The 25,832-nt window shown below is 35.4% G+C and overlaps 1 protein-coding gene across 2 annotated transcripts in view; it reads right to left on the bottom strand.

The window, feature by feature from the left end:
- Positions 1-1,559: 1,559 nt before the first annotated feature.
- Positions 1,560-25,832, bottom strand: part of RNF2 (ring finger protein 2) — a 43,578-nt gene continuing 19,305 nt past the window's right edge. The window contains exons 2-8 of one of the 2 annotated variants that reach the window (XM_074351798.1): positions 16,535-16,602; positions 13,876-13,964; positions 11,743-11,903; positions 10,878-11,093; positions 4,673-4,945; positions 3,644-3,815; positions 1,560-3,557 (exon numbers count right to left, since the gene is read on the bottom strand). In XM_074351798.1, coding sequence (XP_074207899.1) covers positions 3,456-3,557; positions 3,644-3,815; positions 4,673-4,945; positions 10,878-11,093; positions 11,743-11,903; positions 13,876-13,962 — 1,011 coding nt within the window. In that variant the 5' untranslated portion in view covers positions 13,963-13,964; positions 16,535-16,602 and the 3' untranslated portion in view covers positions 1,560-3,455. The remainder of the gene's footprint in view (positions 3,558-3,643; positions 3,816-4,672; positions 4,946-10,877; positions 11,094-11,742; positions 11,904-13,875; positions 13,965-16,534; positions 16,603-25,832) is intronic. The other variant, XM_074351797.1, reaches the window with a different exon arrangement.

The following is a 25,832-nucleotide window of genomic DNA, read 5'->3' as shown; positions in this document are numbered from 1 at the left end:
AAAGAAAAAGCAAAACATAAATAAATGAGACCTAATTAAACTTAAAAGCTTTCACACAGCAAAGAAAATCATTGACAAAATGAAAAGACAACCTACTGAATAGGAGATAACAGTTGCAAATGATACGACCAATAAGGGGTGAATATCCAAAATACATAAACAGCTCAACAACAATAACAAAAAACGTGATTAAAAAATGGGCAGAAGAACTGAATAGATATTTTTTTCAAAGAAGACGTAAGGATGGCCAACAGGCACATTAAAAAAAACAGGTTCAACATCGCTAATATTCAGAGAAATGCAAATCAAAATCACACTGAGAAAACAACTACCATCTGATTCTGCAATTCTACTGCTGGGTATTTATCTGAAGAAAATGAAAGCACTAATTCAACAAGACACATGCACCCCAATGTTCACAGCATTATTTACAGTTGCCAAGATATGGAAGCAACCTAAGTGCCCATCAGCAGATGAATGGATAAAGAAGGTGCAGTATATATATAAGCACATATATATACATACAGACACACACATACACAATGGAATTGAAATATTACTCAGCCATAAAAAAGAAAAAATCCTGCCATTTGCAACAATGTGGATGGACGAGAAGAGTATTATGCTGAGTGAAATTAAGTCAGACAGAGAAAGACAGATATTCTGTGTTATCTCTTACATGTGAGATTGCAAAATGGTACAGACACTATGGAAAAAAGTTTGGGGTTCCTCAAAAAATTAAACATAAAATTACAATCAAGCAACTTAACTTCTAGGTATATGACCAAAGGAATTTAAAGCAGGGACTCAAATGGACACTTGTACAAAAATTGTCACAGCAGCACTATTAACAATAGCAAAAAGTGTCCATCCATCTAATTCTCTAATCCAAAACTCTTAATTCAAAAAGATGCACCCCCAATGTTCATAGCAGCACTATTTACAATAGCCAAGACACGGAAGCAACTTAAATGTCCATCAGCAGATGAATGGATAAACAAAATGTGTATACATGCAGTAGAATATTATTCAGCCACAAAAAAGGAATGAAATTCTGATACATGCTACAACATGGATGAACCTTACATTATGCTATGTGAAATAAGACAGACACAAAGGATAAAAAAAACTGCATGATTTCACACACATGATGCCTAAAACAGTCAGATTCAAAGAGAAAAGGAGAACAGAGTTTATTGGGCTGAGGGTCGGGGTAAGAATGGGGAATTATCATGTAATGGGCATAGAGTTCTTGACTCAGATGATGAAAACATTCTGGAAATTGTGGTCATGGTTATACAATATTGTGAATGTATTTAATGTCACTAAATTTTATGGTTAAAACAATAAATTAGGTTATATATATTTTACTGTAATAAATTTTTAAATGATAATGTATTATCCAAAGGCCATCTTCACATTTGGTGAGCCTTTTTTTCCTCATTGAGATGGTGGTTACCTACATAAAATTTTATAAAACCTAGGCCAGTAGTAAAAGTAAATAGTTCCCACTCCCAAAACACACAAACATACACACACACACAACATTACACACTCAATGCTCTATCAAATACCTATAATTATATTTTGCAAAGGATACATATCCAATAAATTCACTAATGATGCAAAGAATTTACATCCTCCCATACTGACAGATAAAAACACATACATTCTCTAAGCACAAAGTTTATATTCACAAATAACTTTTTGCTTAAAGATAAATTTCAATTAATCACAATGGGAATTTAGTTATTTAATGCAACCACTAATCTAATGTCACCAATAAAATCTAAGCAGTTGTATCACAAAACAAGGGTTATAGTCAGTGGACATGCATTAATAATCTATACAACTTAACATTACACCAGAAAAGGAATTGAATACAAAATTTCCCTTGATTTTTGGTAGTTTTCAAATTTCATGGCACAAATTACCAAAAAAAATTCCAGTAAAAACAGATTTTAAGTATTTTCAATAAAATGGTAAAAAAATTGAGTAAGTCTTTAAGTTTTCATATTGCGGTGAAGATTTAAAACATCAAGCTGGCCCCAAACTGTCAAAAATGATGGGCAATTATTTACAATGGTTAGACAGGTTTAATTACAGTGGTACTGGAGGACTCCTCTCCCATGGCAAAAACCTTTTATGGTTAATATCTCAATGCAAATATGCTTCTGTAAATACTGTGATTAATATAAACTTGGAAACAGGAAAGGGATAAAAAATTAACAGACAAGTCAATCTTATTTCTGACCTGTCATCATAAAAGCCTTCTGGCTCCAAACACCAAACACTGTCCTTCAATAGAAAACTAAATTAAGAGTAGAATGACTTTACCATACCTGTGGACATTCTTTTACAGAATAAATTTTCACTACACATCAAAGCAGGGCTCAAGTTCCGTTAACTTGCTTCTCTAGAGTGTAATTAGCAGAGCACCAAATTTATAAACTGATACGGCAACCCAAAATGCTAAACACACTTTTCAAACAGAAGCAAAATTTTTCCCCACTGTTACTTCTATGTGCCATATATTTTTGAAATTTATGTGGCTACCAATATGAAAAGAATTAGGGAAGCTTTGAACATATCTTGTACTTTTCATCAAGACTAAAGTGCAAAATATCTCCATGTCTCTGGTATTTTAATAGGGAAAAAACATACATAATAAAGGAACCAAAGGGACAGAACTAACACAAAAAAGACTTCTTTAAATATACACTTGAAAACTACACAAGACCAATTTAATTTCTTTTCCTTCACTGAAATCTGCAAATGAACCAAGTTCTCACAGAACTTGAGATCTTATTTGACTCTCTTTCCTAGGATCAGAAATTCCAAAATTAGAGGGGAAAAAATGGAAGAAAATAACATTGCATGACAATGGACACTAAGTTCATAATGAACTTTTTTTTTTTAAATGAGATACTATGGAAGAAAATACCATGAAAATAATAATCCTATGAGAATTGTTTTTTAAGCACAGTAAGTTTGAGCCTTGGTCTTCATGAAGATACTACAGCTTATATAGAAAACTATAAATATACAAGACTCCAGGAAAAAAAAGTCAAAATACATATTATTTAATATTCTGTAAGCCTAAAAAACTTTTGAAGGGAGGGAAAAGGATGGCCAACTGAATCCACTTAAGAATAACAGAACTATGAAAAATTCCTGGGTCAAAAGCTCCAAGGTGCTCCAAATGGAACCATACTTTGTGAAAACATACAACTTATTTTTAAAAGGAAAGACGAAGTACTGAACAATTGCAGTCCCTTCCAAAGAGGAAATCTTAAATTAAGGGAAAAAGATTCTAACAGTGTAAACGAGTCTGGCTCAGAAAGAAAACTGAACATATCCAAGGTTATGTCCATAAAAGTAATGACGGTATATCTTTAATATTAAAGAAATAGGCTATCAAAATGTTCATTCTTAGAACTGGTTTTAGTCAAAGCTCATTTGTGCTCCTTTGTGGGTGCATAATAAAGTTCCATGGGTTTGTTCACTTTCCAGTATTTCTCACTGACCAATTCCAAAGAAAAAGAGCCATTTAACACCTAAAACAAGAAAAGAAAAAGAATTACAGGAAGGCCGCCCAAGGCACAGCAACAGTGAGACTGAGCCTATTATTTGAAACACTTACAGTAAACTGGCCACTGGCTGTTGCTATGTAAATGGTATACTGCTTCTCACTGGCTGTATCAAGGTTCATCTGGTGTGATTCTCCTTTGCTTCGAAGTTCTTCTAAAGCTAGCCTCACAGCCAGATACTTGGACAAGTGATCAACAGTGGCATTACCTGAAGTCTTTATGTATCTGAGAAAACAAATCATTAAAAACTTAATTTCTAGATTAAGATAAAATGTACTTAAATTATAAAAACTAATACATTTCTAAAAGGCTTATATAAAATACAAATGTCTCAATTATTGGCAAAATAGTATCTAAAATTTATTCCTCTATTATCTAAAAATTTCTTACTGAATGGTACGGAAGAGGGGAAAGTACAAGCTGACTGTCTATCAGGCCATGAAAGTTCCATCCACCTTACCACTCATAAAATATGATATAAAATGACAAAAATCAAATAGAACACACACTGTACTAAGAGGGAAAAAAAGAACCTACTCCTCAACCCCAGTGATCAGAGTTCTGAGTCTACAGCAGGAAGCAAGGAGAAGATTAAGAATATGAGCAAATTTCTTACTAAGAATTAATTCATTTTAGGTTTTTAAGACTGAGCACAGAAGTGCTAATCTTGAGGGTTTTTTTTTTTTTTTTTAATGCATGGTATAACAATCACTCACTCAACAAATATCTGATGCTTGTCTGCTCTCAATGGCAGGCAGTGTACTCTCCAGAGGTATACAGTGGGAAAGCAGCCATCCTGGTCAGCATGAATTTTAGAGCCTATTGGCACCCTACCATCACTGTTAAGACATTTAAATGATCCTTTTTGCTCCTCTATCTAGGACAGTCCTCCTTTCAGATATGCAACTGTGGGTGGGAAGCACAGGAGGAGAGAAGAAAACAATCCAGACAGCCAGATGTACAAATGAACCCTGGTAATCAATGGGATGAGAAATATTCCCCTTGACTCTTACGCAGAACTGCCTTTTAACTCCACAGTAAACATTCTAAATTCATAGTCTGAAACTAACCAACACACTTACCTTGTCTGTGCACTGTCATCCTTTTCCATAAGCGTTGGATGAGGCCTGAATACTAATTCAATTTCACTAGCACCATCCATTACTGGATCAATAGCCACTGTTGCATTGTTATTATCCAGCTCAAGCCCAGAATCATCCGATGTTTTCGTCCTTTTGTTACTTGGTCCTGCTTCCTGGTTGCTGTGTGTGGATGCATTACTACAGTGAGAACTATCGCCATTGTCTTCCGCTCCACTACCATTTTCAATCTGTTGTTTCTTGCCTCGCTGTAATCTAGTTAAAGAAAAAGAAAACAACGGGTTGTATAAAATCTACATTTAGGCCTTTTCAATCCATCAGTTCTGAAGCATGTTTATTAAATTTACTAAATTCTAAAAAAACCCTGATAAATGAATTTGCTCCAACTTAAATAATGGCATTTATTTCCCATATGTCCCTTGAAGGTCTAATGAACCTCACTCACACACAGGCAAACATTTGAATAAATTACATAAATGTTTATATTCACTTAAAAATTTTATTGATTATAGGAATTATTGGCAAACTTTTATTTATATTTCAATAGTTTTCCTTGTTACAAGAATTCAAATCTAAAGAAAGGCATAATGAAAATTTTAAAGTTCTGAGGGAAGATATTTGTCTCTTTAATAAAAGATTCTTAAGAAAACAAGACTTAAGAGGCAGGTAAGCACTCCCTTCCTACCAAAAGTTTGCTAACGCAATGCAAAATTATTCTAATGTGAAGATGAGACTGTATCTAAATATGGAGTATGAATACAGAAGTAGTTCTCCAACAAGCTCAAATACTAAAATCCAATAACTGGGTGAGGCACTTTGTGTATACATCTTATTTGCTCATTAAAACAACCGTCAAGGCAGTTAACATTATCATCATTTTATAACTGAGAAAAACCAAAGAAACATGTCCAAGGCCCATGGTTATAAGCAAGTAAACACTAGAACTAGGGCTAGGACATGATATGCATTCTTTCTACCATACACGCTGCCTCCCTCTCTACCTGTATAGATAAGAAAAAAGGAAGAATATATGATGAAAAGGAAGTATGAAAGAATGACATGGACTTCTAAGAACAGTGTCACTATTACATGTTTATTGCCAGAACAAGGAAATAATAGCCCACTGCTTAAGAAAGATACTCAAGAACTGTTTTGTTTTTTTTTTAATTGAACTATAGTTGATTTACAAATTTAGGTTCAGGTGTTCAGTAAAGTGATTCAGCTATATATATATATAAATATGTGTGTGTGCATGTGTACATACACATTCTTTTTCAGATTCTTTTCCATTATAGGTTATTGCAAGGTACTGAATATAATTTCCTATGCTACACAGTAAATTCTTGCTGTTTTGTTTTATATATAGTGGTGAGTATCTGTTGGTTCCTAATTTATCCCTCTCCCTCCATCCTTTGATAACCATAAATTTGCTTTCTGTATCTCAGTCTGTTTCTGTTTAGTAAGTAAGTTCATTTGTGTTATTTTTTAGATTCCACATATAAATGAAATCATGTTAATATTTGTCATTCTTTGTCTGACTTACTTGACTCAGTATGATAATCTCTAGGTCCATCCATGCTGCTGCAAATGGCAATGTTTTATTCTTTTTTATATAGCTGAGTAATATTCCATTGAATATATGCACATACACACACCACATCATCTTTATCCATTCATCTGTTGATGGACACTTAGGTTGTTTCCATGTCTTGGCTATTGTAAACAATGCTGCAATACATTAGGCTACACGTATCTTTTTGAATTAGAGTTTTTATCTTTTCTGGACATATGCCCAGGAGTGGGACTGAGGGATCATGTGGGAACTCTATTTTCAGTTTTTTAAGAAACCTCCATACTGTTTCCCATAGTGACGGCAGCAAATTACATTCCCACCAACAGTGTAGGAGGCTTTCCTTTTTTCACACCCTCTCCAACATTTATTGTTTGTAGACTTTTCGATGATGGCCATTCTGACCAGTGTGAGGTGATACCTCATTGTAGTTCTGATTTGCATTTCTCTAATAATTAGCAATGCTGAGCATCTTTTCATATGCTCTTTGGCCAATTGTATGACTTCTCTGGAGAAATGGCTATTTAGGTCTTCTGCCCATTTTTGATTAGGTTGTCTGGGTATTTTTGACATCAAGTTATATAAGCTATCTGTGTATTTTGTAAATTAAGCCCTTACCAGTCACGTCATTTGCAAATATTTTCTCCCATTCTGTATGTTGTCTTTTTGTTTTGTTTGTGGTTTCCTTTGCTGTGCAAAAGTTTATATATTTGATTAGATCCCATATGTATATTTTTGCTTTTATCACTTTTGCCTTGGGAGACTGATCTAAGAAAATACTATGATTTATATATCAGAAAATGTTTCACCTATGCTCTCTTCTAGGAGTTTTATGCTATCATGTCTTATGTTTAAGTCTTTAAGCCGTTTTGAGTTTATTTTGTTTATGGTGTGAGGGAGTATTCTAACTTCACTGATTTACATGCTGCTGTCCAGCTTTCCCAACACCACTTGCCAAAGACACTGTCTTTTCTCCATTGAATATTCTTGCCTCCTTTGTTGAAGATTAATTGATCATAGGTGTGTGGCTTTATTTTGGGACTCTTTGTTCTGTCCATTGATCCGTTTCTGTTTTTCTGCCAGTTCCATGCTGTTTTGATTACTGTAGCTCTGAAGTATTGTCTGAAGTCTGAGAGGGTTGTACCTCCACAGTTTTGTTCTTTTTCCTCAGGATTGCTTTGGAAATTCTGGGACTTCTGTGATTCTATATAAACTTTAGGATTACTTGTTGTAGTACTGTATGTCTATGTCCTGGGTAATCTGATAGGGATTGCATTAAATCTGTAGATTGCTTTGGGTAGTATGGCCATTTTACTAGTATTAATTCTTTCATTACAAGAGCATGGAATATCTTTCCATTTCTTTAAATCATCTTTAATTTCCTTTATCAGTGTTTTATAGTTCTCAGCATGTAAGTCTTTCAATTCCTTGGTTGGTTTTATTCTAATATATTTTTTGTTGTGATTTTAAAAAGGATTGTTCTTTTTTTATTTTCCTTTTCTGTATTTCATTGTTAGTGTAAAGAAATGCAACAGATTTCTGAATGTTAATCTTGTATCCTGCTACCTTGCTGAATTTGTTTATCAGCTTACTAGTTTTTGTGTGGAGTCTTTAGGGTTTTCTATATATAGAATCATGTCATCTGCATATAGTGACAATTTTACCTCCTCCCTTCCAATGTGGATTCCTTTTTATTTTTTTTCTTGTCTGATTGCTATGTTCTTGTCAATACTATGTTGAATAAAAGTGGTGAGAGAGGGTACCCTTACTTAGGAAAGAAGCTCAAGAACTCTTTTGGTTTTGGGGTTTTTTTTTTCACTTAAAAAAAAAATGTTCATGAAACCTATAGATCATTTCAAAACTAAGAGGGGATGACTAATATGTTAAATGACAAAACTATGATTCAAAAAGATTCGAACAAATACAATGGAATATTATTCAGCCTTAAAAAGGAAGGAAATTCTGCAGGTGCTACAACATGGATGAACTTTGAAGACATTAAGCTAAGTAAATAAACCAATCACAGAAAGACAAACACCAGGATTCCACTTATATGAGGTATTTAAAGTAATCAAATTCGAAGAAACAGAAAGCAGAATGGTGGTTATCAGGAGCTGAGGAGAAAGAAATGAGTAATTATTGCTTAATCAGTACAGAGTTTCAGTTTTATAACATGAAATGAGTTCTAGAAATTGGGGTTGCAAAACTATGTGAATGTACTTAAATACTGAACTGGTTCAAATGGTAAATTTTATGTTATGTGTTTTTAATCACAATTTTTAACTGTGATGTGAACAGACTAAAATAATGAAATGAATAAAACACTCAACAGGGTTACTTGTCTAATGTATTTACTTTTATCCCACACTTCTTTCCAAATGACAGAGCTACATTAATGTAATTTCAGGCAGCATTCACAGAATAATGTTAAGATAATAGAGATAAATAGCCTATTATATCCTATAGCAAATCATATCTATAATACTATATACTGTTCCAGAGGTAGCACTGCAAGAATTATACACCAACAAACTTGGATGTCATATGAGAAATAATAAAAGAAATTAGGCATGTAAATATTTAGCCTTTAGAAGAGCACATAAAACTGTATATTTACATGAAATTATTTGAAGACTAGCAGACAGATGTAGAATCTGAAAGAAGTGTAGAACCCACCATTAAGTATTTTGACAAAGACAGATCAAGACTACTACACATAAAAGACTAACTTTAATTCAACGTAAAGGCAGAGTTTTAAAGACAATTCACGCACACAGAGCTGCTTACTGAGCAGCTACTTTCCAAGCACTGGTGTTGTAAGGGCACTGACAGCCTCTAGGGCTTGTGTTAATTCTAGCACAGCAAAGAACATGCACACACTCAGAGAACGGTAGGCGCGATGAGAACAACGAGGCAAGGAGGGTAGGAAAGCATGGAGTCCTGGGGTGGAAGACAGAAACCTAGCAGACACCTGAAGAAAGAGAATGTGCCATGTGGATGATCTGGAAGGTTCCAGGGAAAGGGAACAGTAAGTATAAAGGCTCAGAGGCAGAAACAAGCTTCTTAAGTCTGAAGAATAGCAAGGAAGCTGTAATAAAACTGTTAACAAATGAAAGGAGCTTCTATCATATACTCTCAACACTGAAAGTGTTCAAGCAAAATCAAAGGGGATTCTTTCTGCTGGTAGAAGACTAAATTGAACCACCATTAAAATCCCTCCAACTCTCAGGAATATTTAACTCTTTTAGAATAAATACATTCAACATTTAATACGTCATTTTACTTTGCTAAATAGAGTTGTAGGTCAGTTTAATATAGTTGAAACAGAGCACATATCTTAACCTTTAAGCCAATGGTTAAGTCTGTACTTCGGAACCACTCTGGAACCTTTAAAATACCAATGCTTGGACCCCAATCAAAGATTCTGAATTACTTAGTCTGGAGTGATACCTCTGCGGCCCTAGGATTTAAAAGCTTTCCAAGTGATTCTGATATTCAGCCAAAGTGAGAGCCACTAGATTGGGATGAAGCTTTATTATCACCTCCTACTTTGGAAAGTGATGACTCTCCCTGAGACGTAAACATATCAGGAAGATGTCAGAGCAGAAAAGAGAACGGGGGTGAGGAAAGTGTTTATTATGCAGGGTCTTGGAAGCCACCCTTAAGGTCTTTTAACCTGAATGTGAACAGAAGCCATTAGAGGCTTCAAAGAGAAAGGAGAACCATAATTTGACTTCCAATTCATCACTTTGCCTGCAGTGCTGAGAACAGACTACGTGGGGGTAAGTAAGCATGGAATGTAGAAAGACCAACTAGGAAGCTACTTCAATACTTCAATTGAAAGATGGTGGTGGCCTAGACCAATCTGGATATATTATGGAGAAAGCTGAAAATATATTTATTCACAGATTAGCATATAAACTGTAAGAAAAAAGAGAGGTTAAAGTTAACTCTAAAGTTTTTGGCTATAGCAAGTGGGATGACGGAACTGCCATCAACTGAAATGAGGAAGAATGAAGAGAAGTAAAGTTTAAGAATTAAAAGTTTAGTACTGGACATGTTAAGTTTGAGATAAGGAACAGCTAATGACATACAAAGGGAACCAGGAGAATATGGTCTCCTGAAAGCCAGGAGAAGAAAACGAATCAAAGAGAAAAAAGAAATTAATTGTGTAAAATGCTACCAAGTAAGATGAGATCTGAGAATCAGCAATTAGGTTTCCCAATGTTGAGGCCAATGGTAACCTTGATATGGGTGATATGGAGGGTGGGGATAAAGACTGATTAGAGGGGGTTCAAAACAGAATGGGAGAAAAATTGGAAATACTGAGTATAGTCAAATGCTTTAAAGGAATTCTGCTATAAAGAGGAGGAATCAAATAGTAAGTGGAGGAAGAAGTGGGTATAAAAGACGACTTTTTAAAGACTGTAGTATTTTCAATGGAATAACCTACCATGCCTGGAGGCATATATTATCCCAGCATGAAAAGGTAACCACAGAGAACTACTATTTATTACTGCATTTTACCTTTTTCAAAATGGAGGGTGTTAAGTAAATTTAATATTTAATAAAGTATTAAGAAAAATGACACCCTGTCTGGCCTTCTGTCCCACATACCTGTTCATGGCCTGTATCTTCAGTCCCTCCTCAATGCTGTGGCTGAGCGCTTGCTGATTATTGTGCTTGTTGATCCTGGCTAATACTCTTTCCTGATGAGCTTCGTACTCATCACGACTCGGATAAATTTTGCTGATGAGCGCATCAAAGTTTGGGTCTGGTCTTAGAGATCTTTTAGAAACTAGCTTTTTCCGGCAGGTAGGGCATTCTTTATTGCTAAACAGAAAGAGGGGCAAGAAAGTGTAAATAATGCCAGTATCTTTGGGCTAAAGACAAAAATAGCCAGCTTCCAGGTAATTATCATCTTTATTCCAATACTTCTATAAACTGACAGAAATTTAAACTGTAACCTGACTTTCCTTGAAAATCTGACTAGTGGTTAAACAAGATTTTTGAAACCTCAGACACTTTTTACTACTTGCTAACAGAGAAAAATCTGAATACTTCCTAACGATAATTTACATGTATAGCCATTTAAAAATAAAAATCTATTCTTCCCTAATATAAATTTCCATGCCATATATGGAAAAACTAACCACTAATATGTATTAATTTATATGTTATAAATTATTTTATTAAAATAGCATTCATCAGAATATTATTTTACATTCATAAAAAGTGAGAAAACCATGGTTTTATGCTTTATAATTTCCTCAAAACAAAAACTCATCCTATAAAAGCTTCTAAAATTATATAAAATCAGCTGTTTCAAAACAAAGATTCTCCAATAATTAAAACCTAGAATTTAGAGATTTCCAATTCGCAAAGTGAATACCTATAGAGAATATGTTTCTCAAAACCCACAGAGCACTAGAGCACTGTCTTGGTGTAATTTAAGTACCTAATATAATTCATTTCAACATACCCACTTCTGAGGGCTGTGATAATGCAGTCTGCACAAAAACGATGTAAACACTCCTTTGTAGTCATGGTATTCTTCAACATATCCAAACAAATTGGGCACATCAATTCACTATGTAGACTTCGAGGTGAAACCACAATTTCCAAGCCATCCGTTATTGCCTCCTGTAAAAGCATCACTTTAAAATAAAATGCTACCTATTTTTTTTAATTATGGACCAAATCAAACATATAAGAATATTAAAAAAAATGACAAAAATGAACATCTATGTACCCATCAACCAGTCACCACCGTCAACTCACAAACAGCCTTATTTTAGCTATAATTTCCTCCAAGTCCCCTCAGCCCCAGCACCAATGCAATATATAAATGATCTTATTTTAATGCTAACGATAACATAGGTATTTAAAAGATAACTGATGGTAAATTAGTCTCGTATAATTTTTTTTAAAGCACTCAGTATGGAATCAGATGACTTAGGTTCTAGTTCTACAATTAGCGTTGTGACTCGAAATAATTAGTTTCCATGTTGTCTTCTTACCTGCAAAATGAGGGAGTTAAGACTAAATGAACCCTTCCATCTTCATAACTGTACCATTTTGATAATAAATTTCATGCCATCCATTAAAATATTTTAAGATTCAAATATAAGTATTCTCTATTTACATACTATTATTTCATTTTAAAATCACTTTTTGAACCTTACAAAGTCTTGGTCCACAGAGGTAGTTCTATACAAAGTGGTCAGGTTCTCAGGCTAACCTACAAACCGATTTAAAACCATAGCACATCTGAAGTGTACCAAGTATTTCTAATTATCATGTCTAAAAACGCTTCCAGTGTAAAAATGCATCTGCAGTTCCAATGCAGAATTCAGGACACATCTCCCAACTGTACAAGTTAGTGACTCCCACTTTCTTCACCACTACCACTACCCATCCTTCCCACAAGGTGGCATCGAGAACAAAGACTACCTAGCTCTAAAGGCACCAAAACAGACTCCTATGGAGTAAGAAAAGAGGTCTAGAAGGTGGCCGTTGAAGAGGCAGATGCAGGTAGAAATAATGGGCTTCCCACATGTTCGCCAACACGTCCTGTGCCCACTGGCCCTCTATCATGCTTGTATTTTCTCTACAGGGTCAAAGATTGATGACCTTACAAGGAAAGACTTTGAAACTACAGATATTGTCCATTATCCAGTATCTATGGTGTTCCAAGCTCTCTATATAAAGCATTTTCTGTATTTTACTTAGTTTAATATGTATACAAACTTTTTGTTTTGGGTTTATTTTTTTGTTGGGGGGTAGGTAATTTGATTGACTGATTTTTTTTTTTAAATGGAGGTACTAGGTATTTAACTGAGGACCTTGTGCATGCTAAGCACATACTCTACCACTGAGCTGTATCCTCTCCCCTCTACACAAACTTGATTTCAGAATTATAATCTCCACTTCTTACGTTTTGATCCCCTCTTCATCTCCAATTTTCCCTTACCTTTCTCTGGCTGTTCCCTCTCAGTCCCCTTTGCTGGTTCCTTTTCCATTACTTAATTTCTAAATGTTGACGTTCCTCTGGATGAAGCTCGTCTGGATGAAGTTCTGGGTCTTTTACTCATCTCTCTCTAAGTGATCTTTTCCATTCTCCCGCTTAAGTCCAGATCTTAGGTAGCATCTCTGCCTGTCTTACAGGCATCTCAAACTTAAAATGGAGTCTGGTTTTAAGCATATTTATCTCCTTCAAACCTGCTCCTCTCTGAAGTCTTTCCTATCGTCACTTTCTCAAAATAGTCTTCCTGGTTCCCCCATTATTTATTACAGCACTGAGGACTTTCCCTTTACAAAATTTCTCAAATGTGCAATTCTATGGATATTTACTTATTTAATGTCTATAAACTTCCTGGCCTGGTGCCACATCTGTTTTATTCACCACTTCACCTAGTTCCTAGTTTTGGACCTGCTATAGAGTATGCACTCAAATTATTTGTTGAATGAATGAAGTGTCAACCAAATACACACAAATTAGGACCGTTTGTACATAAATTTATTATTACTGTTCTTTCAAGTTTTCATTTTCTAAAAATGTATCCCAGCTTACATGGGTTTCATATTTCCCCTAAGTTATCTTAGTCTACATTACCTGAGGTGTTCGTTGTAATTCATATAAACTGAGTTCCCATGTTTTGCTTAACGGCTGAGTTCCGTTCGTCTGCACAGCCTGAGACATTGCTAGGAATGAAAAGGAGAGGAAAAAAATTTTTAGTATCTGAAAGGGAAATAAATCTCAAAACTAATTTTAGGAACTGTAAATCCTGAGAATAATAAAAACAGAAATTACACATTGGCTCCTCAAAAATGAAAAAGAAAAGCTCAAGAATCGTGCCTATATTTATAAATACAAGCTATTTGAGAACAAGAAGCTATCACTGATTCCTTACCACTTAAGGGCTAGCACAGAGAGAGTACTTAACTATTACTAGTGTATAGAAAACTCTCCTAACCCAAAACAATAAATATCTTCCTGAAACAGATGGTCATGGAACTCAGAACTAAGTCAGGAAAACTTCAGACTCTTCAGCACGGCCATCTAGTCCAACTTCTGCCAAAGACAGAAAATCTACTTTATAGCATTTTAAACCACAGATCATTCTGCCTCTTCTTTCACAGTTCCACTCATGAAAACCCCCTTTGTAGAAGTCAGTTTATGATGTTCAGAAAGCTCCTTTTAATGGTGAGCCCAAAACTACTGCCTATTCACCCTACAGCTGCCCTCTGGAGGCAACTGATTAAACTTCTCCCTGTCCAAGCAAAAATCTGAAGTAAACATGTTCAAATTTTTCAAATTTGAGTGCGTCATGGGTTTTGTTTATAATTTTGAGGCCGTCCACTGTGTCTACCTTGAAGACTCATTTTGCTTATCAGAACTACTGGACTCCCAAACAAGCACACATTCCTTGAGCCTTCTGTGCTTGAAATACAATTGTCTTTCAGCTCCATCTTGATCCCTAGTCAGTGCCCCCAACAGCAATCTGAAATCTGAGCAATTTTCCACAGAGCTCTGGTCACTCATCTAGCTGTTTATTTGTTAATCCCAGGATTAGCAACCTGTGCTTTGACTCCATTCTCTAAGAATCACAAATGGAAAAATTTCATGACAGGAACTTCCCCTTGATGAAATATTATCTTTTCTGTATCATTCAATCTTCAGAGGATCGAATGATGGCACGGACTCTAAGACCTGCTATGTACTCAAACTTTAGAGGCTAATGCATACAAGAGACCCATTAGACCAGTGTCTGCTCTCTGGAACAGCAAACTTTGCCATCAGCCCCTCTAAAAATCTTACGAGGAAATTATCTAAGAAACAGATCACTTTATTTAATGTAATGTAGGAGGCCTTTTTCCTTCATTTCTGTATTCTGGGGCTAAAGGCTAACAGACTATTAAATCATGGGCCCTAGTCGCCATTTTATAAGCATCACTTGATGGTGTTCTATGTAGTTTGTGTAAGGATGTGGGTTTCTCGACATCGACGCTGCAAACTTCTCCTGGCAGAACTCCTTCCACTTATAGACACTCCTGTAATAATCTGAATTATTGTGCTTAGTAGGCTAGATAGCACAACTTCTGAAGGATGATTTATAATTACCTTGGCTATTATTAGTAATTTTGGATATGTCAAAGATAATGCAACTAAGAGAAGCTCTAGAAAAGAAATATGAAAAAGTACCAAATACATGATGGTCAGTCAGTCTTTTTGCCTGGTATGCAGAGGCCTCAAAATGAAACTCAGACTTCAAAATAGCATCCCTTTAAACATTCTCTAGCAAGGACCAAAGGAAAAAAAAAGCACTCAAATTATCTGAAACCTGCCCTCCTTACGCATCTAACATTATCATGTTTTAGCATCACTACTTTTACCTATATTGCCTGTTTCCCTCTACTGCCTCCCCTAAAATCCTAAATGAACTATTCTTCCCTCGAGGTCTTTCCTAAGAAGACAACCAATGACCCATACCCACTTAAGACTGCTACAATGGTAGGTAAACAAATGGAAACTAAATTCAGGTACAATTTAAGGCTAACAGTCATAATAAAAGAATTTCCAGAACCTTGAGGCATCAAACTAATGGTTGCTAGTGACTTTTACATTCTGTTAGACACTAATTATCCAGGAATCCTAGGTTTATACTAACGAATCCACTTACTTGTAGCCCCTTGGGTGGATAAAAATGGTTGAAAAATAGCTGAAAAAAAGAAACTTGCAAAACATTCACTGGGAACTAAAGAAAGCAAGAAAAATAGGGTAATAAACATAAGGCCTTTTCTGGTGCCGTTCCTTTAAAAGTTAGATTAAAATTCAAGGCCATAGACAAAGAGTGAAACAATAAATAGGACACACAGAAACTGGTTTCAAGACAGTCAACCAATATTGTGGGACAGATCCAAAAGGCATTGTAAGAAGAACCTGCCCCTACTTCTTAAGAGGCTAAAATCTAAAGTACCAGATTTTTTTAAATGGAATGGAAAATTGCACATTTGGATAATTTCCAACACAGAGCTGAAAATGTTAGAAGAGCTTTAGAAAACTGACAAACTACAAACTAAAACAAACATATGATCCTTCAGATAAAAAAACAAAATCAAAAGATCCTTCAGCCTCTAGGTTTCAAGGACCTATTGAAAAAGATACTGGCAGATACAGCAATCAAAAAAATATTTGAAGAGGCACTGCTCCATATTAGTAAATAAAGCATGTGCGCGCGCGTGTGTGTAAAGAACAATGGCCCCAAACCTACCAATGATGCTGCTCTGAAGATGACTCTGGAATCTAGTTTCCTATTGTTGAATTCAAGGTGAACTATACCTGTAAATATAGATGGTCAGTTTCCTTGTAGATACATGTGCCATTATTTCTACCATAAATCCTAAAATAACATAATGAATCTATCAGAGAACTAAAACTACTCAGATAGGAGGAATTTCTAAGAATTTCAAATCCTAACCCATGCCCCAACCTGTCACTGTGGGTCAACTATAAACAGAATACTTCTCTCACCCGTCTCTAGAAAGCTCCCCCAGCAAATTAATAGGAAGTGTCAAATAAAATATTCTCCTAAAGGCTTGTTTCTAGAGATACCAGTTCTCCTGAACGCAGCCAAATTATATCTGATCTGGATATCTGTATTAGTGTGGCAAATAAGACTGAGGAGGTAATTCACAAGTTAGTTGTAGTTCCAGAATTTCCTGGTATCATTTGGAAAACTAGAATCTACATGCCTTTTAAAAGTTTTCCGGTCTCTCTGTTTAAGTCTGTATTATAATCAATCTTATGCTCCCCCGGTAGCTAGAGTCTTAAACGCTACTGCATGGATGCCATTTTACCAGATAATATAGCAGGTAATCCTGAGACCAAAAAAAGGATACAATCTTGCTGATCACCAAAACCACTATCTCAATTTTAAAAAACATGTCAGCAGTGCAGATCTGAACAATAGTGACCTCTCCTGTGATCTGGCCCAAGAGGGTCAAGAGGGGTCTGAGAACGAAAAATTCCATTTTTTGCCTCAAGACACTAACCACATATACAGAGAAAGCAGTAAATTCTACTTTGACCTAAAGTAGCTGATCTACATGTATTTAAGAAGCTCAAATTTCCACTTTTAGCAATTACTGAATCAACTCTCCAGAATTCCTCTTTACTTTGGGTCAATACATTGTTTCATTTAAATTTAATCTAAATTCTACCCCTCCTCAAAATCACATATAACCTTTCCCTTTCCTCTTCTTTGGTTTAGTAAGACGCTGAATCTCTCTCTGCAGCTCACTCTTGCCCAAGCCAAGGATGTGAAAGACATTTACCTTCTGTTCAGATGGGAATGAATCATGATTGTGATGACTAGTATTTTGGAGTCATCTATGTACTGATACTACCTAACATACAGACAGAACAAAGAAAGACGAAAGGAACAAGAACGGATGGCCTAGGTAATAATAATAATCTAAAAGGCTGGAGAGTAGAAATGAAGCCAGCAAAGATGGGAAATGAGGTGTCAAAGTAACCTTAAGAGATTCTTTCCACTGACAGCACTGTGTTTCCCAGATGCCTACTACCTGAAGATCCTTGCAGCACAAGAGAAGATCTTGGTCTACCCGTGGCCCCTTCTCCAGTTATAACATCTAAATTATACTTCTGAATAAAAGAGATACCTAACAAAACAAACATTTCTTGCACAAAAAATTCACTCAAATTTGTGAGAGAATATTAGTATTAGTTTGGACAAGATAAATTTAGTAGCAGTGGCAGAATCAGAAAATAAACCTTGAGATCTAGTTACAGGTAGATTTTGAAAGCGCATAGATTTAACAACCAGTGGGGGAAATATCAATAAGACATTCAGAATGTTCTTTCATGGACTGCAAATACCTGGCATTCAAGCTCACTTTCCACATCTTCACATATGGCAGATCACAGTCCTTTTCTGAGCTCAATGTGGTCTCAAAAGCTTTTTCAATATAAACACCATCAAGAAGTGACTATTTCATTAAGCAAAGAGCAGAGCAGGCAAAAGAGATGAAAACTTCTATGCATTCTATACAAAAAGATTCAGTGAGCTTATCTTTTTTTAAAACAAGAAAAAGATTACACTTTCATTTCCAGTTCTGCATGTAAATTACTACTCCACCCTAACAAGTAAGAAGCTACTCTTCGGGAAGCCATAAGCAAAGGAAGGATACAAGGCAAAGCACTGCGCTAGACTGGAGAGACAGAATACAGGGAATCTCAACATACCGGAGCAGACTCAGGAGCAGAAACTACAGTAGCAACCACTGTCAGGTAGGAAATTTGAACTGTAATTGGAAAATTGTTGGGAAGAGGCTCAGTGTGGGGTGAGTCTGAGAGTTAAAAACTCCAGGAGAAAGCAGTCACAGGGAGGCCCCCATAATATTGTGAAATTCACCTCCAGCAGCTTAACCAGATTCCCATAGGAATTATCAGAGAAAAATCCCATTATGCTTCCAGCAGAAGGATGGGAAAGAAACCACTTTAAAATATGCTAGAGTGCTAGAGTAGTTCTTCTTAACAAGTCCTGCCCTCAGGGAAAACTAGTTAACCAGAAACCAACCTGCTAGGACATTACCAGAACCTAAGTGACCTGGGGAAAGAAAATCCCCAGCTCTAGCTCATTCTAGTCAACCTGTCAGACCAAAAGGGGGTTAGAAAAATACTAAAAACTACTTGTGAAGTTCACAGCCCAGAGGCACAGGCTCTGAGACCTAATTATAGAACACGGAACGTTTCCCCTCCCCACACACCTCACCATCGCATTACCAAAGGCCTTTCTGCAGCAGTTCTTTTGACCCAGTACATCATGTCTGGGTATCTAGAAAAAAATTACAAGGTATGCTAAAAGGTATAAAAACACAATCTGAGAGACAAAGCAAGCATCAGAACCAGATGTGGCAAGGATATTAGAATTATCAGACCAGCAATTTAAAACAACTATGAATAATATGCTAAGGGCTCCAATGGATAAAGTAAACAGTATATAAGAACAGATAGGCAATGTAAGCAGAGACATGGAAATCCTAAGGGAAAAACAAGGAAATCAGAGCTCAAAAACTCTGTAACAGACATAGAGAATGTCACTGACGGGCTTATTAGTAGCCTGGATACAGCTAAAGAAAGAATCTCTGGGTCAGAGGATTTATCAACAGAATGCTAAAAAACTGAAAAGCAAAAAGAACAAATACTGAGAAAAACATAACAAAATATTCAAGGACTGTGAAATAACTACAAAAGATGTAATATACACACAATGGGACTACTACAAGAAAAAACAAAGGAATAGGAGAAACCTTTGAAACAATAATGGCTGAGAATTGTCCCCAAATTAATGTCAGGTATCAAACCACAAATCCAGAAAGCTCAAAGAATACTCAGCAAAATAAATGCATACCATTTTCAAATTTCAGAAATTCAAAGGTAAACAAATCTTGAAAGAAGCCAAAGGAAAAAGGTTATACTTGACTGAGTGGGAAAAAAGAAATGCAAAGTACAAAGTGTTTTCTGTGCTCTAGACTTACTTGCGTTGCATTAGCTGCTTACATGTCTATACCACTAACTTAAATAATTTGATACATCTTAATATTTTTCCTACACCTAAAGTGAGCCTTTTTTTTAATAGAAGCTAAGTAAATGAGTGAGGGAAGGCATTTAAAAAGGAAAAAAATGAACCTTTAGAATAAAGGGAAAAAATTACTGCCTACTAATGCTGATCTTCTATGATTTAATGAGGGATCCTCAAAGTGGGGTATGCATGCGTACTCCTGAGCTACACAAAAGCTTTCCAGGGGGCTACAGCGCTTGGGTAGTTTGACAAAAGGCCTATATATCTGGGTAAGTTCCTCTCCCTGCCCCAATTCTTTCATAAGATCACATATTATTTACTCACTCATTCAAATACTGATTACCTACCTCACTCCATACACTGTACAAAGTACTAACAATAACAGCAGTAAACATGAGTACACACACAATAAATTTTTTAAAGTTGTATGTAAGAGATACAAAAACGGGTACTGGGTTAGAAAATCAAGAAGAGAAAAGGAGCTACTTAAGTAGGGGATCAAGGAAGGACTTCAAAGGAAGAGACATGTTAGAAAGAAAGGTCAGTGTGACTAGTAAGTAAAAGGGAAAACAAACCAAAAGAAGTTATAGAGCTAAGGAGCGGCCAGTGGTGATCTTCCCAAGAATCAAATGGGATTAAGTGGAGGGGCAAAAGCCACAATGGAATGTGTTAAAAAGGAAAGCAAAATTAAAACTGTATGTTCCTTATAAATTAATAAAGGGAAAATACTATCTTATCAAAACGTATGGGATGTGTAATGAGATAAATCTCCTTCAGAAATACTCATATCCTTCAATTTTTAAGTAATAAAACCACAAAGACTGAAAAAAAATATGAACCAAGCATTAGAAATTAGAATACAAACCTAAGTAAAAAGGGGAAATGATCATTATAAAGATATAAATCAAACAGAAATAACTGCTAAAACACACACACACAAAATGGACTTGTCCATGAAAGCAAAATTTAGTAACTGATACAGCTAATCCTACAGCTAAGTTTCTGAGAATATAAAGGGAAAAAAAATTAAGAAACTTCACTTACATAGATATAAAACAGATTTTTAAAATTTACTTATCAGAGAATATATTCAATTTTATCCCAATGAGTAAATTCAACTATTCCTAACTAAAAGTCTTAGAAAGTTAGAAATAGATGAAAACATCCTTTACTTGATGAAGATACGTGAGAAGCCCCAATGTTGAACCTTTTCAGGATTCCTTTCTTAAAAACCAGGAGCAAAACAAGGCTGTCCTACAACATTCTGTTGGAAATCCTAAATAATGCCCCCCCCCCCCAAAAAAAGACACAAAGACATTGGAAAACATTAGAAAAGGAAGTGGCAAATATATGTTCATGTATAACTGAAAAATCGTGCTCTACACTGGAATTTGACACAACATTGTAAAATGATTATAAATCAATAACAAATGTTAAAAAAAATAAAGGTTAAAACCGTATTTTCTATCTCAAAAAAAAAAAAGGAAGTGACAAAAGTATCCTCTGCAGATAATATAGCTATTTAGAACATCCAGTAGGATCAATTGAAAAACTATTAGAACTAAAAAATAAATAAACCAAAAAAAGTAACATGTTAGCTCAAAGAGAGGAAAACATGCCAAAAAGCACTGATTTCCCATAAACTAGGAACAACCACTTAGAAATGTATTTTTTAAAAGCTCCCATTCACAACCATTCACAATAGCAACAAAAGCTATAAAATACTTAGAAGTAAATTTCACAAAACATTGACAAAACAACTCTCCAACTTAACTGAAGGCCATTAAAGAGGATCTAAACTGGATAAACATAAATTCAATGCAATGCAATCCCAATCAAAGTATCAACAGACACAGTGATTCTAAGGCTCACTTGAAAGACTCATAAAAACACCCAGGATATTTTAAAATAGAAAAATAACCAGGGAGGCTTACCTCACATCAAATAATAAAGCTTAATAAAAAACAACACTATGGTCTGAAGAAAAGATGAGCAAATTAATGAACAAAACAGAGGGTTCAAAAACAGATGTGAATTTATGTAATTTAGGATATTAATTACAAATTAGAGGGATAACAAAAGTTAAAAAATTTAAGCCAGTCATATTTACACAAATAAATGAATAAAAAATTTCCATAAGTATTAAGCATTTTGTAAAAAAAACTATGAAAGATCTAGAAGGCAAAAAAATGTTCATACTATTGGGATTAGGAAGGCAGTCTAAGCAAGATGCAATACCAAGAAGACTTTAAAAATGGTTCTCATTTCACCTCATAAAATTTTAAAACTTCTATACGAAAACAAAAGACTTCATAAACAAGTTTAAAAGGTAAGCAACTGACAGGGAGGAAATATCTGCAGCACACATAATAAACAAAGGCCAAATCCATAATACGTCAGGAATCCTCCCCCAAGTCTATTTAAAAGACAACTCAATGTACAGATAAATGGGTAATTAACAGAGGCATACAAGTGGCCAACAAAATTAAATTGTGCTTAACCGCACCACAAATCACTAAATTGCGAATCAAATCAACTTTATCTACGTATGTTCTAACTTTTCTGTCCGTGATACTGACAAAAATTAAGATGACTGATAATATCAGGTGTTAGGGTGTGCAGAAACAGCAATTCTCAAATCATTGGAAGTGTACAGTGGCATGGTTTTGGGGACAAAGCAATTTGGCATTTACAGCATAATTACAGTATCTGGATATAAGACTAAAGTGTAGAGAAGCTATATGGCTTTTACCCTTTGATCAGATAACCAATAAACCAAAGTCTCAAAGTCCCTGGCACATGCTGGGTAATAATAAATTCAAAATTCAATTCTCAATAAGAGCCTCAAGTGAAAATTCTCTGTAGCATGGGTGAAAAAGAATTTTTATTAAATAGCAGATGTACAAGTAAAAGGGCTGACGCTGTGTTGTAAAATGTTAGGAGTCTAAACCGTACTCTTACCAGAGTGTAGCTATAGAAAGTAGCCACGAGGGAGATTCCTGAATGAATAAAACATTCTTCCCCAAAAAAGGAGCTTTAAATATAATTTATTTCGAGCTAAAACCTCAGAGGTTCTGTGCCTAAAAATGTTTGCCAGTTGCTTTAGTCATAAAAATTGCATAGTCTATTCAGAGTATTTGAAATAGAACTACAGTCTAATATGACTGAGCTTTACTATACCCCCCAAAAGAAAAATAGTTAAGTATACGGAGTTATTCATAAATGCCCATTTACACTCCAAAGAATGATTGCTGTAGCAATTTCCTACAACTGCTGTAACAAATTACCCCAAGTTTGATGGTTTAAAACAGTAGAAATGTCTCTCAGTTCTGGAGGCCAAAAATCCTAAAGCCGTATCACTGGACTAAAATGTGTTGGCAGAACTGCCCTTCTTCCAGAGGTTTTACAGGAGACTGTTCCTTGCCTTTCCAGCTTGGAGTAACTGTTGGCACTCCTAGATTTGTAGCCACATCACTCCAATCTCTGCCTCTGGAGTCACACTGCCTCCAGTTTCGCATGAAAGCTCTCTCTCTGCCTCTCTTTTATAAAGACACATGTAATGACATTTAGAGTCCACCTAGATAATCCAGAGTAATCTCCTTATATTAAAATCTTTAACTTAATGACACATGCAAACCTCTCCTCTCCTCCAAATAAAGTGACATTACACATTCCAGGGATTCAAATGTGGGTATCTTTTGGATGTCTATTTTTCAGCCTATCACACCTGCCAAGGTAAACCAACTCCTCACTGCAAACATTTACGCCTTTATCCTGTATATGATTTCTTTCCTTAATTTGCTTTTCAAACTGTGAATCATATATCAGAAAATATGCTTTTAAATTACTCAGATTACTCTATTTTCCTACAAAGCATTTTTCTTCATTTGTTCCCTAAGCTCTAAGAAACTCTTTTCTGTAATAAGAAATTTATCTTTTTCTTCCATGGTTATTGCCATCTCTGAATATAAATTAAGGCCACTTAAAATTAACTCTCCCAATCTTTAGCATTTTTCTTTTCCTTTTGCATTATATCACACAACATGTGAATGAGCAAACGATCTGTTCCTTAATTAAAACACTGCTTGCTCACAGGACACAGGTGTTAGAGTTTAGGAATTTATTCAAGACTAGGCAAACCAGGGAGCAATAATAAATTCTGAATAAGCAATCCAACTGCCATCATAACACTGCCTGCAGTAAGCATCACCTCATAAAAACCACTCGCAGCAGCTTAATCTAAAGCTACAGCTGTAAGACAGACACTAATTACTATAAGCTTCTAAGACACAAAGAAAGTATTCTTTACTAGAAAAAGTTATTATTGTACTAAACATCTGGAATGCTAACCTAAATTACTTCTAATAACCTAATAGCTTTATTTTAAAAGGTAATATAATCAATTCCTAATTGGATTATACCTTTTCACATTCTGGAACACAGAGCAAGAAACTTTCAAAGGTGATTTACCAAATCTTCATTATCCAGTCTTAATTAAGTTTTCAAGTACTACTGGTAACAGACAATGCATTCTAGTCTCTAAATAATTTATTGTTACAGGAAAATGTTTTAAGGTGGTGATAAGAAGTACTATGGGAGAGCATGGCTCATGTTAAATTATCTAGATCTGCATTTTAAATAGTGCTTTAAAAAACCTTATCTCCCCTAACACTTCTTCACTTCCCCCACCCCAACAGATACTTTCTTAGTGGCCCAATTCAGTCTTTCCCCAAGACTTCAGAAAGCACCTATCAAGGTCTACCATTAACTGACACCTGTTATACCATCAGCAGCCTTGCTTTTCTTCTGTCCCTTTGCCTATCCATATAAGAAGCTAACAGACCCATAATGAAGAACAGTTGAATTCAACAGTTTAGGGAACATTTACTGAGAGCTACTATGTGATAGGAAATGAGACACTCCATGAGTTCACTGGCTACTGGGCCCTGAACATGTTTTCAATACAGTTTGATAAATGCTACAAGAGCACAAAGAAGCAGTCAAATGGAGGAGCAGAAATCAGAAAAGGTTTCCTAGAGAAAGACACTCTTCCTTGGAGGAGAGTTGAACGTTAAGCGGCAGTTAACCAACTGAGGAAAGGAAAGCAGTCCAGAAGGATCAACATATTAAACAAAGGCACAATTAAGCATGGTGTTTGGAAAATTCCAAGTAGTTCACTATTAAATGGGTGAAAAGAAGGAAATAGGGAGTAGCAGGATGAGGCTGAAGAATTAAACTGTGGACAAGATCAGGGAGGCCCAATATGCCATGCAAAAGTATCCAGGGAAATCCACAGTGCAATGGCAAGGTCAGATTTGCATTTGAGACAAACAGACCAATTCTGGCAAGAGTGGAAGATGGACTTGAGGAGGCAAGAATATTAGTTAAAGGGCTCAAAATGCTTCCAAAAGGGTTGTTAACTATAGGGATACATGAGGAAGAACGGAGCTAAAAAATATTTAGGAGGTAAAATACGTGGGATACAGGAAATAAGAAAAAGAGGAGAGTAAAGCCACAGGCCCTCAAGCTTGTGGGTTTTTAGATGTTGATGCTAAGAAGAGTGAGATAACAAAAATAGGAAACAGTATTTTCACCACTTCTATTTAACAGATGACTGGAAGTTCCAGCCAGATCAACCAGGCAAGAAAAATAAATAAAAGGCATCCAAATTAGAAAGGAAGAAATAAAAGTATCTATTAACAGATGACATGATCTTATACACAAAAATCTCTAAAGATTCCACACACAAACATACAAAATGTTAAAAACTGAACTGATAAATGAATTCAACAAAGTTGCAAGAGGGAAAAATCAATACACAAAAATCAGTTTAATTTCTTTCTATATACTAACAATGAACAGTCTGAAAAGGAAATCAAGAAAGCAATTCCAGGAAGGCCTTCAGGATGGTGGAATAGAAGGAACCCTGCAGGGTTCACCTCCTCCCACAAAAACATCAAAAATA

This window comes from Camelus bactrianus, chromosome 23, assembly GCF_048773025.1.
Source record: "Camelus bactrianus isolate YW-2024 breed Bactrian camel chromosome 23, ASM4877302v1, whole genome shotgun sequence".
NCBI classification, from domain to species: domain Eukaryota; kingdom Metazoa; phylum Chordata; class Mammalia; order Artiodactyla; family Camelidae; genus Camelus; species Camelus bactrianus.
This window is presented reverse-complemented; position numbering and strand designations above follow the sequence as displayed.